This window comes from Leiobunum rupestre, chromosome 4 (assembly GCF_980474605.1).
Source record: "Leiobunum rupestre chromosome 4, qqLeiRupe1.1.hap1, whole genome shotgun sequence".
Taxonomy (NCBI): domain Eukaryota; kingdom Metazoa; phylum Arthropoda; class Arachnida; order Opiliones; family Sclerosomatidae; genus Leiobunum; species Leiobunum rupestre.
In genome coordinates, this window is record NC_143387.1 from 53,643,602 (window position 1) to 53,663,746 (window position 20,145).

The window sequence follows — 20,145 nt, forward strand, 5'->3', positions numbered from 1 at the left end:
CGAAGATTTCGCCAAAACAGAAGGAAATGTACGATTTTTCTGGATACCCCAAAAATCACCCTCTGTTTGACGAAACCAATAAAAAGAGGCTAGGCAAATTTAAGGATGAGATGGACGGTACCCCAATTGAGGAATTTTGCGGGCTTAGACCCAAAATGTATTCAATTCTATCATCTAAAGGCGAGAAAAAGACGTGCAAGGGTGTGTGTAAAAGCGTTGTGCAGAAGCGCGTCCGTCACGCGGAGTATCGCGACTGTCTCCTAAACAGTAAACTTACAGTTGCCGAGATGAAAAGGATTGTTAGCAACAAACACATCGTAACAACTGTGCGACAAAACAAATTGTGTTTGAACCCCTGTGACGATAAACGTTTTATCCTAGATGATGGAATAACGACACTCGCGCACGGACATTATAAAACCAAATAAAATATTTTTATGACAAATTTATTGAGTATTTCTTATACATGAATTCAGATATCATACGATCGTTTACATTTTTGTTTTCAGAAAATCTTTCCAATATACTAAACAATTTTATTCCCCGACACAAGTTAATAGCAAAGTAAACGCAATAACCACCGCAGGTCTTAATAGAATTTCCTTGTAATTGAACAGAATTATACGTTACAGTTATGCTGTTTCGCTCTATAAAATAGTTAAATTTAAACAAATCAGGGCTGTTCCCGAAACTCTCGAATAATGTACAATTGAGTGACCTTGAGAGATATATCAAACACCAATGTTCTCCTACCCCATTGGACGTATCAGTGTTCACGATGTAAAGTGACGGATACGTTTTCACATTCTTGGGAAGTTTATCGGCAGGGAAGACTCCTCTGAACAAATATTTGGTATATACGGGTCATTCTTGAGTATGATTTCAAGTTGTTGCGAGTCCATTATGAACTTTGGTCGTATAAAACTGCTCTGTTCTTGTCGATCTCGACCAAAGATTGATATTCGGAATAGTAAATCACGCTAACTGTTGACGGAAACGATTCTCCGAATATTAATTCGAGACGAACGCTACCGTTCTTTACCAGGTTGAAACAGTCAGTTGAACTTCCGTTGAGATCGGGAGTTAAGTCGAATACGAATAGTGCGTTTCCATTGGCGAATTCATCACGGTCGATGAAATTTCCTTCGTCAATATTAAATTGACCAGTTTGAAGAAAGAGATTAGCGTATGATCGCATAAACAACTTATCTTTGAAATTTGGGTTTAATGGTTTTGCCGGGACACTACTTCCATCAAGGTATAGAGCGATTTGAGTTAACGAAAAATTTTTAAAGTTAAAAGGTGACATTCTGTAGTCTCCCAAATACGCATTCTGGTCCACAAATCCGATCACCACCTTACTCGGTATTTGACCATTATATAAATTGTCTTTGACGCATATTTTGTTCCCTTGGGAAATTGAAAATGAATTACACTCCGTACGGGTGATGGGATATTTCATTATTGCCAATTCCAAAGTTTTAGCTTGGGATAACATAATCTCTGGCGTCAATCTAACATTTCTGACAAACATTGATGCGTGTGTGAAAATGACTTTGCATTTTTCACCGTCTGTCTGTAAACAAAACTCGTTTGAGCTATTGGTAAACTTGAAATTTAAGTCTATCAGGTTAGGAATAAGTCGATTTTGTTGACAAATATCGGCTCGTACAACTCCTATCATGTCAATAACACCTTCTTCGGCAAATTTTGCGCGTTTCGTAAATCCGTCGTTATTGGAAAATTCGTCAAACTTCAAAGCTTTGTCTTTATAGAATAGAGAAGCAGTTAAGAAACTTTCCTTGGCTGGTCCACCATATGTCAAGAGCGTTTGAATCATGCTCTTGTAAGGATACTGTTGAGGGCATGACGTAACTGATCTGTCACCCAATGATACGTGAACTTCGCCAAAGAGACTGTGTAAAAACAAATTTTCTGGACCAACTTTGTCCGCAGGAGTTGTGGTTTTAGATACAGCGTAAAGTATTTTTCAAATCAATGTACGTCTCCGAGTTTCCAGCAATACTAAAGATAATTGCTTGGTTTTCATTTATGTTCGATGTTGGATTATATTCAACCCATTGACTTCCTATTATACCAGTTTGAGTATAAGGTACGTGAAATAAATCAAGTTCCGAGCTAATGCTGTTCTGCGAACTGGGGTGAGCTAGAGATATTGTTTAATGATGATGATTACGAGAATATATCAGAATGAAGCAGAGAACGTCTTTTCTTCTTCCAGGTTCGAACTGAACTGATGATGGGAGACGTTTTACGTTTCCTTTTACGTCCATTTCCACTAAGTTTACTCACTGCTTCGGCGGCTCTTCTTAAGGTTTCTTTCCCCGCCTCTTTCCCCCGAGATTTTAACGCGTCTTTAATAGACACACCACTCGAGACGTCGGAAGCAATTTTTGCTCCGGTATTTAAAAATTTTCGACCAAGGAATGTGGCGCCCTTTTTGAGTAAAGGCATGGCAGACCGAAATGCCGAGGCTAATATATTTCCAAGACCATATCCTCTTTGCACGGCCACTCCACGGTATACCGGAATTGATCCGTGTCCCATTTGCTTTAAGTAATTGTTATTATAATCGTTTACAGAAACGTGATCTATATTACGTGGAGACATGTTTCTCCTTTGACTAGCTAACCACAAATGAACGGAAGAAAGATTTTACACCTGATTTTATAGATAAGCCCATGTTCTTCGGGGTCTAAATTGACGAGTGACGTGAACTTTTCCTCGTTCGAAATGTACAGGCTGACCCATTTCACTCATAATTTTAATTTCCATAGTTTGAAAATTGTTATGCGCAATAGGCATATAATGTGGTCGGGAAAACTCTCTCTCAACTGTGTCTCCGTCTTTTCCTTGAATACTTATAATACGTAATAATGGAACATCTGAATCTCCAACCGATCGACTTTGTATAATGTCCGAGTATATGAACAGAGAATGTAACCCAGCGTCCATATCACAGCTAAAAGGCGTCGTCATGGAAGTCACTACAGTTACATCTTTGCCTGGAGTTCTCGTGAATCCTAATGTGATGGCGATTTCATGTGGTGTGTAAACTTGGTTCAATTCATAAAGTTCAACAATTATACGACGGTTTGGTTTGTTGTAATATAACTTGACTCTAGAGCCCGTCGTCATCAGTAGTCATGATTTCCAGTAAATCTTCAACTCCGTAATATCCTGGTGGTATTACTATATTAACGAAATCCATTACGTCGTTGAAATTTTCTACGTCAGTGTGTTTTCTCAGTGTCTTAGGTGTTTTAATCTTTGATTCTTCTAAAGAATCCGGTAGAGACATAGTTTTCCAAATTCGAACTATATACTCTTCATGAACGTTATTCCAAGTTCTTGGGTAACTGATTTCAGCAAGTCCAACTTCGTAAGCTCCCTCGAGCCGTATACATTCTAGTAAATACGTTCTAAACTTGCTTATAGTATTGTTTTTGAAATAGCGCATAGAAGAGTCGGACGGTAACGTGATATAGAAACTCATAATTTGACGATTTCTTGCACCCAAGAGTCAAAATCTGGACCGTAACCACGCCAACGTACTAGTAGTTCTTTAGTTTCGTCTGGTTTTGTTCTTTTCCTTAGAACTTTTTCGATTTTAAATAAGCAGCTTTCGGGGTCTTTCCCGATTTTCTGTATTTCCTCCTTGTAGAACACACCCGAAATGAGCTCAGTTTTCAAATCCTCCAGTTTATATACCGGAGGGTCTCTTGGTATGCACTGCGCTACTTTGAATATTTCCTCGGTATAATTGGCTTTGTAACCCTTTTCGAACGTGGTTTTATTCTTGCTTATAAAAATTAACTTTCCCGTATAAATTTTGCCACACTTGTTTCGAATTTTCATTCTTCACTTAAACGGGTTTGCACTTATTTGATTTGTGGTAGTTGTTATTATAAGCTTCCAATAAATCCGGTAATACGTCGATATATTTGTGCGTATCTTTCTCCGTAAAATATCGGTACATTCGAGACTTTAATGTTCGATTGAATCGTTCTATAATACTAGATTTTACTTCAGAGTGCGTTGCGAAAAACTTGATTCCCCTACGTTTTAATTCCCGTTGTACCTCCTTGCAAAGGAATTCGTTCCCGTGGTCTGATTGTACAATCTTTGGTTTTCGACCTGATTCCAAGATTGATTTAAAAGCCTTAAGTATGGTCGTTCCTTTCTTATCCTTGGTAGCTACAGCGAAAGCGTATTTGCTAAATACGTCTATACAACATAATAGGTATCGATATCCACTATTGTGGTTTTTGATATTTTGCAGGTCTGCCAGGTCGAGTTGCCATTGTTTGTCTATTCCATATACGATAGTCTTGTTTTTTCTGAATTTATGTTTTATCGGCTTGTGTAAAGTATACGTATCCTGACGTTTTAGGAATTCCTGAACGTCATTTATGGAAACTTTAAGACCCCTCTCTCGGGCAGCCCGATAAAGATCGTGTATTCCACCATAACTTCCGGGGTCCTTTACACTAAAGTATATTTCTTCAAGCCTATCCATTCATCGTACAGTTCAGTTTCCGTTCGTGATACCAGTACGTGAACTCAAATAGCTCAAAAACGATAATAATAAATAATAACAAAAACGCCGTTATAATATTAGGTGATTTTAAATAAGAAACAGATAAAGAGGTTATCAACCCAAACGGAGTAGGATCGTTGCGTCCTTCCATGTTGTAGTCGAAAACGTAAGTGAAAGAATTGAAACTTGATAAATGGTTATATTCTTTATTTCAAATTTATCCAACTCAATAATCCATTGCCATACATTGATTCGGGACTTAGGGGAAAATAATCTAAATTATCGTATACCTTCTCTGGTGAATCCTTAGAAATAATAGGTACATTATCAATGGGTGATTCAAAGGGGAATTTATTTTTTACAAGTGATTTTGGTACATTTTCCTTTGACAGCAATTCATAAAATTTATCCAATCCAACAATTTCGTGTTTCGGTTTGGTTTTGTATCCTTTAACTGATTCGTGTAAAATGTCCATGATATTAGATCTTACTATAGGGCGTTCTTTATAAATAAGTTCACCACTGGTGGACCATTCAATTTTACTGTTTCTTTCAATCCACTTGTACAAAGCAATGGCGGGCTTAAGATGTGAATCTGGTATCGCGATAGCTATTTCCGAATACCAGTCTTTCTTTCTTTTCGGTTCTTCAACGAGTTTCGCTTTCTTAGTTCTTTTGTTGTGTTGTAATAAATAGTTGTACAACTCTACTTTTTGTGACTGATTAAGATTTTGATTATTTAAAACCGTTTTCGTATAAAAGTTTTCGTCAAGTTTTGGTTGCGAATTGAGTCGTCGATAAACGTCTTCGGGAACTAGGATCATCTTTCTAGCCATTTTTGATAGCTCTACTTACGGCCGCGCCTTCCGCCAGTGTTTCTTTCAGAATATTTTCTTCGGGGGTGCCGGTATCCAGTGGCGAGCGTAGCACTCCCTGCACGCCTGGCAGTGGCGTCAGAAAAATGGGAAGCTCCGGGGGGGGGGGGGGGTAGACGTTTTTCCGAGATGCCTGCTCACAATTGAAAGAAGTGGTGCTAAGAGTAACGGTAAAAATCCTCCCTTCTGTATTAATATATTTTTTCCGTTTTGCGATGGTATTGGGTTTAGATATCTTCCGCAAAGTTTGACAATGTCGCTTCAATCGCTTCTTATGATCATCTGACAGTTTAATGATAAATGACAAAGCCGATTTTGTCCTAGACTATTTCGAAAATAACTTTTTAATTATTTTTAGTTTGCTGAAAGATCTTTCAGCTGTTGCAGAAGTTACAGATATAGTGTGAAATAATAACATTGCAGTAAACACTTCTGTAACGTCACATTCAAGAACTCTGAATTTCCTTATAATTGTTCACGGTTCGGTTAATTCAGGTAGAAGCCAATGGTAAACATTGAGAAAGATTTTCTCCTATTATATCAAAATATTTTAACTGAAATTGATCTCATTTTTGTAATAAAACTGTTTCGTCGATATCTACTTAAACTTTTGGTGTTAGAAAATCAAACGTGTTACATATTTATCTCATACCAGTAAAACGCCGCTCTACTTGAGATATCAAAATATCTAACACATTATTGAAAATGGTCACTTTAAAAATATCTTCCCTTTTTTCGAATCGGTGGTCAGAAGTTAATTCGTTAAAATGTTTTTTTAACTTTCCTCTGCCGTTTTACTTGAAATTGGGGATCAGTATCATATTTTGATGCAGTTTCAGTTAGCGGCGTGACGAAGCGTCGAAGTGTTTACGTTACATAAATACGTGCATTTCCCGAATTTTTCGACAGTATAGCCTTAGGGGCCCCGGTGCACCGCACCGCCCAGCCCTATGATAGCTACGCCACTGGCCTTTGTACGTTCACCGCTCAACCGTGTAGCTTTGGCTGTTCACTGCCGACACCACCCTGCCTCGGAGGGACGGGTGGGACGGGAGGGACGGGAGGGATGGGTGGCGGCCTTCCAGTGTATGTTTTGGGATCGGCCTGAAGACCCTACTCAATTGGCATATCATTTTCGACTCATCTTACAAAAAAAATAAAAATTCTTTATTAATATTTGTAATAGGAAAATCGTGGATGTTAAATTACTTGAAATCCCGTAAGCCCAATTTTACAAGTGTCAGTTTCAGGGAGTGAAATGCTTTTTCAATTGAAAAAAGGTTTGCTCTGGTGTGAACCAATTTTTCTTTAACACCTTGAGAAGATGAATAGATAATTGTATAATTGATAATCTCATTATTAGGCTTAGGAGTGGTAAAATTCCAGCTGCTTTTCTGATATGTAACCAAAAATAGACCAAAATGGACCAAAAGTACCCTAAAAGCGACCAAAGTCTTCATTAATGGCCCTATGTATCCTATTTCGAACCATAAGTGCCCTAAACTGGACCTATTAGCGTTATTGTAATGTTAAACTCTCATAGAGATTCACCTAAAAGAAAACAAAACTTGTGGTCCAATTTTGGGTACGTGTATGTTGATTTATCCACTTTTAAAACACTCGAGATCAATCCATGATGTTTTCATTTAAATCCGCGTGAGGGTATCGCGAACACTATCTCCCACCCAGGTTATCAAGAACATATCACTCTTTACAACTTACACTATTTCAATACATTTTCAACTTATTCCGTACAAATAATTTAAAAATATTTCCATTCTACGTTGCTTTAACAGTCACTTTAGTATATAGGCACTTAATGATACTAAAATGAAGTTTAAAAATAATTCCATTCTACAAAACACCTGACATATGACGAATATTCCTTGATATCGCTATTTAAGGAGTTAAACACTCGAGATAAAGATAAGCAGAGATAAAGATAACGCAAAAACAAGCCGGTCCTGAACACAATATGTTGATATGAGAAAAAACAAATCTTCGCAAGAAATACCCTAAATACATTGACTTTTCGACGATTTTACCCCCATTTCACCCCTAAAATACCGAAACCCGATCCCGTACCCAGGTTTGATGCCTCGACCTTACTTTCCCTCTACTCTAACAAAAGGGCTTATTTACACTTTTAAAGGTATGATTTAACTCTTAAAAAGGCGTAACACTTTGGCAAATCGGTGTTAATTTGGATCCCGAGATGCTAATTCAGATCTTTAAAGGTGTTAATTAGAACATAAACGGTGTAATTTAATCATTTATGGGTGTCACTTCGATCTTCAACAGGGTGTTTTTAATAGTATAAAAAGAGTAACTACCCCTTCCTAAAAGGTGCTTTTAATACCATTTATGTTTCAATATTCGTAGTATAGGGTGTAGAGGTAATCCTTTACAAGGGCGCTTTTAAAGGTGTCCCTAAACACCTTTTTTATAAGATAAATCATCTTTATTATATGCTCCTTTAACACCTTACTTTTGCCCTAAAGGGTGTAGTGTAACTCCCACAAAAGGTGTAATGACGGTGTTTAAACCTCTCTCACTCCTTTATAACACCCTTTGCACACTTTTTTCACCCCTTAACAAGAGGATAAACACCATTTTCACACCCCTTTCAAATCATTATAACACCCTTAAACACATTTTTAACGCCTTTATTTTTAAGAGTGTATGAGCCCACCAAAAGCAGGGGCCCAGGAAACACAAGAGGGAGGGGGAAGTTGAGGGGTTGAGTTTCCCAAAGAAGCTCGAAGTCTAGGGGCTCCTGCCATGGATTAATTCGGTGCGGAATGTATTACATATCTCTCATAGAAACTTCTAAATACATTGCCCGCAGGTTGGGTATTTGGAATTATCTACAACGTCTAGACTGTCGAACCACAAGTGAGCTTTACTCCGTTTAACGTCGAAAAAGAAAAAGACAAAACATTTGTCACTTTTTACGAATGTTTCCACTTATAGCGTGTTCTGAAAGATTTTATTTTGGTTAGTTCGAACCATGAAAATAACAACCTATACTACTGAGCCAGAGGTAGCTGTTCCCACGACAAAGGCGCCGGCGAGTGCAACTACAAAGACGTCAAGAAAAAAAACTGGTAATAATGTTCTATTCGTACGAGTGCTCGTGAATTCGGTATGAAAGAACATAGAGCCACGCTGTAGCCCACGCTAAAAAGCTTTGTGATTTATAATAAACAAATTGCCTGCTTAGCTGCTGCAAACGACCTTAGAATTTCTAGCTCAGATGAAAAGGTTAGTTAGATTCCAAAGTCTCAATTCCATCAAGGTCGTGGACAGACGACTAAAACTTAAAATTACTAGTTTTAAGGGTATATCCAATATTAAATTAGGAGTTAGTGGTCGGAGCTCCTCTAAGAAGTGACGTCAAGATAATGTGCTAGGGTGTGTAACTAGATGGCACTAAAATTTTAAATTAACTGAAAACCTCTAATTTTTTTTCTTGTCGTGGATATTTTTTGAGTTGAACATTATTTACTGATGCCGATAGTTGTTTTTATAAGCCAGTAATTTTTTGCACCCCACCAAAAGGTTAAAATTGGCGCCCTTTAGTATAAATAAAAGCATTAAAATCGAACCTCTCTTGATTATAAATAACATGCTCTGCTTAAACATTTTTGGGGGGAATGAAAGCCGACCATACCCCTTAATATTTGTTTACCCGCTACACAAATCAGCTCAAAAGGCTGATAATAATTTATCACTTTCTAGTATCTTACTTTTGGGAGCCCCTCCGTTCGTGATTCATTTGGAATAATGTTTCATTTCGTTGACGCATTTCAATAAGGGTTTGGCACAATTAACCGCGGATAAAAAATTCAATTCGGTACTATACACTCACGAGAATCATTTTGGCATTTTCCTCATTTGCACTACCATAACTAACATATTAATACGATACTTACTATCGTTTCGACGATAATAGTTTAATGATAGTCTGTTTCGCCAATGACCATATAAATCATTACGTAGCTAACGACAGGGAACTCTCCGAGAGCTGTTACTAGTCCTTGGAAATGTCAAGTAGATAGACTTGTTGAAGTATCAGCCAAGGCCTATTGAACGGCAAAAATAACGTATATGATACATTACCGAATCGGACTATAAAATTGTCCATTGTAATCATCCCCTTCGTTTCTGAAGGTATTTATTTTCGAATTTTAGACCTTCACGCATTTTCATTCGTATTTATCGCCATCACACAAATCGGACAATAATTTCGCCGACTAAGATCATAGTAGGGTGTATTCTTCCGACTACGCAATCACTCTGCGACAGACAATCATTAACCGAAATCGTTCAATGTCGTACGTAGGTTTATTACGTGAATTATGGCGCTACAAAATGATCCTTGACGCAAAAATGGTCATAAGCGCTATTGCGATGCCTTACCTTCCTTTTTCTTACTTCGCAGGCGACCCTTTCGTCGAGCATATGTTCTACTCCATCAGCGGCGAGAAGAGACATTGCGATTGCAAACAAAAGTTCGAGGAAAGCCTAAAAAACAAATCCTACAGAGCTTTTGCACGAAATTGGGTCATTTCTTCTGCGTGCTACGTCGTAAGAAGGTCCTGTCCAAATGCCCCGAGGGAGTGACCAGGCCGTGCAACCAGGCCCGTCTTAAGACCTTTTGGGGACCTGGGCTAAACTATTTCTTAAGACCTTTGCGATCCCCTACGGTCAGCCTGTGTGTACTTTGTCTAAATTCAGCTATACAATAATCAAATCAAAACTATTAATTTCAAAAGTATAACATAGGCGTACTGAAAATAAGATTTTTACTGACTGAGTGAATCGCTGTTAGGTTTTAGAAATTGTAGGTACCGTATGATACGCGACGTAAATAAAAGATAAATAATATTAAATGAGCATAAATAATATTTCAACAACTAAAACCTTATCCATAGAGTAGAGGCTGTATGGCTGGCCTTTCCGGGGCCCCAAAACTGGCTGGGGGCCCTGGGCTGTAGCCCATTTAGGCAATGCCTTAAGACAGCCCTGCGTGCAACGTCAACGTCAACATCACGACCAGCAGGAGAGCCTACGATTTCGCCCCCGAAGACGTCGAACCTTGCCAGCGCACCTGTCAGCTCAAATACGGCAAATCGTCTAAGAGCGAGAGTGAAGCGGACCGCTTCTGCCATTGCACCGTCAGCGTTGAATAATCAGACTAGTGGAGACCCTCCCGACAGTAAATTCCACTTCGCTATAGATACGTCATTGTATAAGACGTAGCAATAGTAGTAGTAGTAGTAGTAGTATAATCCTTAATCGATAGATCCGTCATTGTAAAAGACGTAGTTGTAATAGTTTTAACGTAGTAGCAGAGGTGGTAGAATCTATAGAAACAGAATACCAATAAGGACGACGATTAGCAAAAAATTATCACCGTACTGAGCGCCCTAGTCTTAAAATATGCTTAAGGCACTTCTCCAAGTCGGAGCGGAGCGAGAGTGATAGTGACGAAAAAGGCTCGGTGATAAAAATTAACATTTAAACAATAGCGTTACTTATTGTTATTATGGTACTTATCGGTTTACCTAGCACACTAGATAAGTTTCAGTTTAATAAAATATGGTTTAACGAAAAATAGACGTCATACATTATTTCTTCTTATTTAATTATTTCATTGTAAAATATAAAAAAATTCGAATGATTTTTTGTAAACATTAAAAATATTTTTACACGATTGGGTATATTAAAGGTAAATGGTATGGTGACGGTTTATAATACAAAATTGGAAGAGTAGATATAGTGCAGAGCCCCGACTAATACCATCCACATACGAAGCGTATTAAACCGCCTTAAACGAAGTTTAGAAAGCCCAATAATGTCCATTTTCAAATCGGGGCTTGTAACTAAAACTGTTTAATAAATTTCCAATTTAAAAGATTGCCATTTTCAAGGTCGAGATCAGCATTTTCAAGGTCGAGATCAGCATTTTCAAGCTCGAAATCTTCGTTTACTCCAAATCAGCATTTGGGAACCCCTGCTGTTTAATAATAATAATAAACGGACCCGGCTAATTTTACGATCGTCTGAAGAAGGCATTTTGATTCCAACACCACTACAAACACGTATAATATGACTGGAGGCATTAGTGACTCGAGCCTATCTCATTACGAATGGCGTAATAGGCGAACAAGGCGTCCATAGTCAACATCTGGTCCGGGTAAACGACCCAAATGTCCTCGCCGTACTTTCGAACCACGGCGCCACTCAAATTGAAGGTTGGAAGTTCCCTCTTATTGGTCCTTTTAGCTTCCCGCTCGAAATCAATCGCTTGCAGCAGGTCGAAACCAGTTTGTACAGCTTCTACGCCAGCCGCGTGCCCGATCGTGACGTGCGCCCTCCGACCAACGCCGTCCGTCGGGTTCAAACGGTTCTTGGACTTCGCGGTCGGGTTGGGTTGAGATTTCAACGTGGGTATGCACGTCGTTTGGTTGATCGGGTTGCGTCTCGGCTTTGGTTTGCCGCTATTTCTCATGACGTCCAATCCAACCTATAGGAATATGATTTGTTAAAACTGTTCGCGCCGGAAGGAAAGAAGAATTTTTACCTGTACAGGTGGAGGACGTTCTTCATCATCGCTAGCCCATACTTGAAGCTGTTTAGGGGTTAGCATTACTCTGGCTCCGATGGTATAAGGCGTTAAAAAGAAACCAATGACCTTAATCAAGGTAGCCTCTCCGTAAGCTTTTTTCACGGCCTCCAATGATTGGTACTGTTTGATATCATTCTTGGAGTTATTTCCGAAGTAAGCCGCCGTGATGTGTAAAGATTTAGCGGTATCCAAGTTGTAATAACCTTCCAAATCTAGTCCAATAAGTAATATAAAAATTAGATCAGTCTATTAACGGATTAATAATAACGTTGGCTCACTGACCTCGATCGCCGCTGAAACTGAACTGCTCGTGGATTTGTTTGGTGAAACCAGGGATCGCCTTGCATTCCTCGAGGTACGCCAAGGCCGTCTTGATCAGTGTAAGAGAATCTCCGTAGTTCAGGAACCAGCCGTAGTAAAGCGGGATGACGTATTCCCATTGACGCTTTCGTTGGAGCAGCTTGTCCTCTTCGACGCGATGCTGCGATACTTGACTGAGAATCGAGACGTCTGTTTTCCAAGACGTTTTGGGTTCGATGAACAGCACGATGTAGTCGTGATTCTTGGCGCATTCTAAATAGTAGTCCAGCTCCCATTGCTGAACGTTGGTATTGTCCACCACGATTAGGTGCTTCCCGTTGGTCGCCGCCTGTATGTGAATCAAAATCATAGCGGCTTACAACGAAAAAACAGAATCGATCTTTCCCCAGGAGGTTTTTCGGTGAATTACCTGGTTAGATCTTTGCTGGCATTGATTGTGCGCGTCTCTTAACTTGTCACGGTTGAAACGGTAGATGCCTCCTTGGTTAAAGTAATGGTCGGCGGAGCAAACTACGCAACCGCGGTTATATGTATCGAGAAGTATTTGCGTCAAGTAGCTCTTTCCACTACCTGGAAGTCCTCTGAGAACTACCATTACTTTGGAACAGCGAATAAAATTTTTGGTTTTATTATCCTGCAATACACGCTGTACTGTCAAGTCTGGTTACTCTCGCGTACAAGCGAATTTGCGAGTTTCAATGTCTAACTTAATAGCGTAAGTAGCAAAATAACCATAAGTATGGCAAATTAACAAAAATTGTCACGAGTTTAATTCAACGCAGAGCCCCTATTGTATAAATACGCCAAAGGCGAATAAGGACGATAAATACTACTCAATTTGATTGCGAGTCCAAGTCGGAGTTGGGCAAGAGCGTCAGTGTCGAAAAAAGAAAATTAGCAGTAAATCAATAGCAAGTGTCGTACTTAAAGTTTTTACTTTACTTATGCCAATAGTTACTTTAATAATCAATAGATGAAACTCGCTAATTAAAGTACGTACGTTTAAAATAGGGAAGTCTAATGTCGGGTCAATACTGGCTTTGCGTCCCTGTTGGGCTTGGACTTGGATGTTGCCCATGGCTGGCCCTTGCGAAGAAATTCTCCGCGTTCCGCTATTGGCACTTTTGCCCTAAAATTTGGAGAATGTTTTTGAAAGAAACGCATTTTTCGAAATGATGTATTCTTTGGTTTTACTTTGACGTATCTCATTCGAGATTTCCTCTCATCGGCGGCGGTGGGATGGCTGTTCACTTCGACGGACAAGCTAGCGGCTCGTAGCTTCTGGGTCTCGAAGACTCCAGCTCCCTCATCTCGACTGATTCTGCCTTGAGGAAGGCTTCTACGCTGCTAAATCAAAAATGAATCTAAAACCAAAAGTCTACAAGAAGTATCTACCGCGATAAATATGTCTCTTACGATTTAGAAGTATTAATCATGTACCAACGCAGTCTCACGCGGATTTTTCAAAATACTTTTCGGAAGAAAAGTAAGATACAAAATACGAGGTCGAATCACTTTCTAAAGCTATATTACATATGGGAAATAGGTTTTTAGCCAAACGTAGTGTAATCTTTACATTTTATGTCGTTATAGATGGAGTAATACAATCGGTAAAACTAATGCGTACGGAAAATATGGTTTTAATAGAAATAAGTATATAGGATTGTATATTTTGTCATTTTATGTCATAAGACGGAGCAAATTACACGCGGTAATTTCGCTCCCATTTTGTAGTACCCGATCGATCCTGCGATGGTACACGTTTCATTTTAATGATCTAGATCATTGAGTTGGGATTGGAATAAATAGAGTTACAACTAAATCTGGCTGGCGCGGGACCAATTTCTTTCAATAAGGAAACTTTATCATCTTTATCGTTCTACCGTGGCGGCGTCTGTCTCTGGTGGTGGCCACTATATGACAATTGAATTTTTGCGCGAATCTGACGCGAAATTAAAATGTATTTCTCGTAACAAACAAACCTTTGGGGTTGTTTAAAAATAATTTTATTCTGTTAACACGATCCTTTTTAACACAAGTTACGGTGAGTTAGCTAATAATTATTTATTTTTAGCCATATAACTTTACAAAATATAGATGGCGCTACCGCCTAATTATAAAGATGAATTTCGTACAGTCTTCTCAGAACAGGTCCCGCGTAACCATGGCAACCTAAATCGTAATTGTAGAAATGGCGAAAAATCCAAATACAAACAGATATTGTATTTGGATTTTTCGCCATTTCTATCTGGGTTGAAAAGGAGCGAGTGGGCTCGAAAAGCTTCCCCAATATTCTTTTTAATAAAAGTTTATTTTAAACCATGAAGTATCTGTCTCTATAGTATATTACTTACTATTTACTAGTTTAAACTAACCATGGTTAAATTTTGCATTTATGAGTATTATTCTCAATTCAATGATCTAGATGGATATACTTTTCTCGTAAGATAAATCTTCCACGTGCATTCATTATTATATAAAAAAAAACATTGTCTAACTACTAATAGCAAAACTCTTCCAATTCTTAAAATAAAAAACAAAATAGAAGTACTTCGAATCTTCGAAGCGACTTTGGAGTACTTCGAACTGAGTCAGCTGGTCACAATACCATTACGGCATTTGCGTCCCGCCTCCTCGCAGCCGACCGAACTCCTCGTTCCCATTTTGTTTACGTTTTACATTTATACGGAAATGATACGAGAACTAAATGTTAATTAAAATAATCCTACATGGTTGCCTCGAGTTTTTGGTGCCGTTCCACTTTGAGTGTTTTGTTGAGATCCCCAAGTCCACATGACGCGTCGCAATTAAAAAAAAGGGCGGCTTAAAGTTAAACTTCGAATAAGTTTTAAACCGCGACGAAGGCAACAACGGGACGAGTCTCCGTTCAGCGAATGCGCGGAATGGGAGAGACTCAACAACGGCGCAGACCTTGAGACCCGAAACGCTCTATCTACGATCAAATAAAACTCGAGTCGTGTTCGTATTACCGACGATAAAATACTGTCGCAATTTTTCGTATCTTTGAAAACTATAAAACGGGATTATAAACGTTATCACAATTTGTAGACTAGCTTAAGATCGTAATCGATTTACGATATTTAAACAACCTTTGATGACTTGAACTAAATCATAAATTAATGAAAATTAACAGCTTTATTATTTCGTTAAAAATGATATCGTGGTTATACCGCGTTTTATAAGCTCCCAAATTATTTGGACTCTGTGTACTCGCGAAGACGGCTAAATCAAAAGTTGTAGAGGTTAACGGTAATAGTTAGGGAGCTGTTGGCTCGCGTGGCATGAAGGGCTGCAGGGCCGGCGTTAGGGGGGTAAGTGGGGCAAAAGTACCCCGGGCCCGGGCTTCCGAAAGGGGCCCGCCGGAACGGGTGCCAAACTAAAATCCTAGCACCGGCCCTGAAGGGCTGGCCACCACCCTACTACGCTTGTAACCCGGCCACCTGTTTAAAGGCATTATAAGTCGATAGATGACATGGGCCTAAGGTGGTGCCTTGGGTATTAGCCTAGCTGATTATTATTATTATTTCTATTATTATTAAATCAATACCTAAACCCTTGGTCATTTCTCAGTAATTTGGACGTTTAACCCACAAACCTACCTTTTGTTCTACGGATTACAATCTTTGTTTTAAGTCCCTTCAAATGACAAATGAAGAACTGGGCCAACGATTCGTTTTGTTGATGATGAATCGTGGCCGTTTCTGACGTAAAAGCTTATAAAAAATGGCAACAGATTTCTCGAAGTCTAAAGATAAGATTATAAATTCGATGCAAAGGAAATTGGAGCAATAAAAATTCATCGCGACGAAACAATTCAATTCCCCGCGTCTCAAAAATGGGGTACCGGTAGAACGCGATATCTACCTTCATTTACTGTACGCTTTCAAAATTGTTTTCGAGTTAACAGCGAATAACAATTGATGATTTCTCACCTTCAATTCTTGGGATGAACCTCTATTTGCTGTCGTAATAACCACCAACAAAATGGCCAAAAGTACCAGGGTGTGTCCCATTGTACTGAAAACGTTCAAGTGGCTCATTGCAGTTTAGTATTTCCTAGAATTTAATAGTTGTACATTTTTGATGGGAAAATAACATTTGTCATCGTAGATTAATTATCAGGAGATAGTTACGTATGGTTTTATCTGTAGAATCCCGATTTCGTATGTAATATTTTTCGGGGTGCTACAAGTAAGGGCAATCTATAATCAGTTGCAACTTCAAAAGGGTATACATTTAAGTATATATAGAGACAATATAAAAATGCGTATTTCCTGTGGTTATTCTAATAATAATACTTGAGCGCGTAACTAATAGAGCACTAAATTCATATCAATAACATCAACGCATTGTTGGATATCAAAGGCCCATTTACCTACATTCTTTGACCAAATATTGTAAAGCTATTTTCACTCGTAAAATGTGTTTCAAAAACGTCATCGGGTATTTCTAACCTACGTAGTAGACTTATTTAGATAAGGCGCGCAGGTACATAATAATGTCCTGGTCACACTATCGCTTCAAACCAGTTTGCATGGAGAGTTTGTCTAACTTTTATTGGTCAACAGTCTTACCTGGACTACAATGCCAACGTTATAACTCCGATTTCAGAGTGTCCGCTACAAAACACCACCAAAGTGGAGAAAACCCGCTATAGTAATCCACAAATATGCAGCAACCCCCCTTTTCAGTTTTACACGAGCCTAGTATAGGCTAGAGTAAAACTCCCGTAGCCGCTACGGTCCCCGCCGCCGCCGCCGTTCGCAAACACGCCGTTTTCGAACGCCACGGTAGGATTCTCACCGTCCGCAATAACGTCGTTCTCTTACGCCACGGTAGAATCCTCCTACGCTCGCGCTTTAAACCAGAGAGGGAAAGGCCGTAGAAAGCTAGCCATATGCTCCTATAGTTATACCAGCTTTTCATCCCTAAAATTCACGTGGTTTAGACAACCAACAACCTTGCAAGTCGGGCAATCGGGATCGGGAATTTCGGGATTCGGCCTTAGACCAAGATTCGGCGATCTTCTGCCGTTTCCGTCTCTGGCGTTTTGGCGTTTTCGTTCGCACACGGTTTCCGCAACAGCGCTTGCCTCTCGCTTCCATTCGGGTGGGGGAGGATAAGATATGGCGGCTCTCCCACCGAGCGCTCCTTTCTATATTGTTGGCGACTCTTCGGAGCCCAGCCATTCTGTGGAATTTAAGAACTATCACCTTCCCAGAGCCCCAAGGTGTGAAGGGAGGGGAGGGGGTGGCATGGGTTTTCGTAAGTGCATCTCTAAACGTGGTGAAATCGCTTCTGTTTGTCTTTTAACCCTTTAGCCCAAACACTCTGGGTAGTTTTTGAAATTGTCACCCCTATATTTCCCACAAACATATTTCGAGCGGTTCCCATATTTTCCACAAAAATATTTCGAGCGGTTTTTTTTGACAGTTTATTTTATTTGTTCTTGTTTCCGTTAACGGTTATACTACTATTCGTTGTGTTCGTAAAGCTTGGCTCGTGTGAAACTATTATTTGGGACTGCCGGGCCCTCTTGTTTATCTCCCATCTTTAGGAGGCGAACGGTTCGCGCTCTCTCTCTTGACGCCGTAAATAACGGGCGAAAATTGGTCAGGACTCGCGGGGTGACAGAGTAAAATGTCGGGAGAGGAGCGCGAAGTGAACGCGTGTTTTCAGCCCGAATTCTCTTGTGGTGGCGTTGGGCAATAGTGCGGCTGAGCAGCAGTTCTACTAACCTTGGGCGTTGGGGTAGCGGTGACAGCCAGACAACAACGCCTACCTTCATTGCAGTCCAGGTGTAAATGGTCTTAGGTCTTACCGACTGGGTTTTAAAGTCTAATGTGGACGACTTTTGCCTCTAGAAATTCAAAATTCCCACCAGCAATTTATCGGCAATGTTAACTATTATTAATTAATATATATTATTTTTTTAATTTTCCATAACGTGTCCTCAAGTGTAATTAGTCTTTCACAACCGAATTAACAGAACTTTAACCGATGACGCACTGTCCCTTTTTGGGGGGTTTGCGGAGCCTTCCTATAAACAATAATTTTAGTAAAATGTGGTACAATTAATATATTGAAATTTATCGCGAATTTTATTTAAGAACCGTTCATTTGAAATTCAACACCAGCAGAGTATGATGAAATTAACCAAGCTATCCATAAATTAAAGAAACAGATTAATTTATTATAACGCCATATTAAGAAACAGAACGCTGTATAGAACAAAGCGGGCTAAATTGAGCGTTTGGATTACAGATTATACAGAGCGGGGTATAAGACTATGTACAAACATTAGACTTCAGCCGAGGGGTCGGACATTTACCAAAATCCCGTACACTTTGTCTAAAATCGCAAAATCTTTTAACTCTTTCTATGGTAAATTAACATTGAAATCTGAAAATCACTTCAAAAAGTAATGATAAAATCGCCAAAATCTCTACGAAATCCCGAAATCCCGTACAAAATAATGGCAAGTGTCCGACCCCTCGACTTCAGCACGTTGTGTTAAAAAGTCATTATCGTTTTTAATCTTCAACTTGGAAAAATTAGGATAGAGTTGCCAAATTGAAAGCTTAGCCCCCCTAAATCGACCCCCTTCGGTTCCTTGTATTCAGTGACGAATATAGATGTCGGTGGCGTCGCTTTGTAGCCCTCATGAACGTTTTACCACTTCTCCGCATTACAGTGAAATATAGCCGCGATGTTAGAGTTGGAAAATCGAAGTCGTTCAAAAATATCTCTAAAAACGCTGAAAATACCAAACTTAGTTGTAAATTGTTGAACCCCCCCACAGCTAGTAATAAATAAATAAATTAATTAATTATATTATTTCTCATAAAAAAATCGATTTATTCGCGACCGAAATGACTCTCGGTAGCCAATGATCTAGCGTCTGCTACAGACAAATTAAAAAGCCATAAGAACGTTTTTCTTAAATAAACTTATCAAAATGCCGGGAGTAGTGGCGTACTCCTGTAATCCCAAGCGTCTGAGAGTTTGTGGATGGCCGTGTGAGGACGACCACCAATCCCCCAACGAGTGGTCAGAATACTTCCGCCACGGGTGTCCCCACCCCTGTCCCCACGTATCCCCCCGTTGGCGTGGCCGTTACACATATCTCCACCTGATTAATTAATCCCGAATAAAAAAAAACTTATCAAAATACAAGAAAAGTATGCAAAAATTATATTACAATGCAAGTATCATTAATTATAAAGTCAAATTTACAAATAACGACGAGGAAAAATTAATAGCGTCTGCTGCATTAGCCGCTACCTAGATTTAAGATTTATTTACTGTCAACCCTTTTGGAACAGGGCGGCTCACTCACAAACGAGGAGCACAGTCGAAAAAATAAAAATACATACACAAAACCAGCATCGAATACAATCCAGGAAATACCAAAAACACAATCCAGAATTTTACAGCCGAAATAAAACCCGACAAAAACCCAATTCGAAATAAGCATAAAAATAAAAAATACATATATATAATACGATTAGAGCGAAGGAAACCGATTAATTATTATTCAAATGAAGCCAAGCGTACTTGGCCTTCTTCCACAACCCAAGAATCCATTTGACCTGATGTACATCTGAACCAGCATTATCGAAGCCTATCTAGGTTTCAATGGCGACCCGAAGGGGCGTAGCTATGGGCGTAGCGATGGTTTTCGGTTGCGAATTGTTCGGATTCGGGTTCATTTTGTTGAAAATTTTAGATTT

General features: G+C 39.3%; 1 protein-coding gene across 6 annotated transcripts; it reads right to left on the bottom strand.

The window, feature by feature from the left end:
• Nucleotides 1-11,062: 11,062 nt before the first annotated feature.
• On the bottom strand, nt 11,063-16,465 carry LOC149948280 (2',3'-cyclic-nucleotide 3'-phosphodiesterase-like). Of its 6 annotated transcripts, none has more exons than XM_090173269.1 (7): nt 16,345-16,465; nt 13,586-13,735; nt 13,392-13,520; nt 12,801-13,025; nt 12,353-12,719; nt 12,026-12,282; nt 11,063-11,968 (listed from the first exon to the last, which is right to left on the bottom strand). In XM_090173269.1, exons 1-7 carry the CDS (start codon nt 16,450-16,452, stop codon nt 11,564-11,566), a joined length of 1,641 nt encoding a protein of 546 aa, XP_090029395.1. In that variant the 5' UTR covers nt 16,453-16,465; the 3' UTR covers nt 11,063-11,563. The 6 variants fall into 6 exon arrangements, with proteins under 6 accessions (XP_090029395.1, XP_090029394.1, XP_090029397.1 ...); XM_090173268.1 differs by having other exon boundaries at nt 13,586-13,738; nt 16,345-16,449; XM_090173271.1 differs by lacking the exon at nt 16,345-16,465 and adding an exon at nt 15,121-15,310.
• Between the last annotated feature and the right edge of the window lie 3,680 nt (nt 16,466-20,145).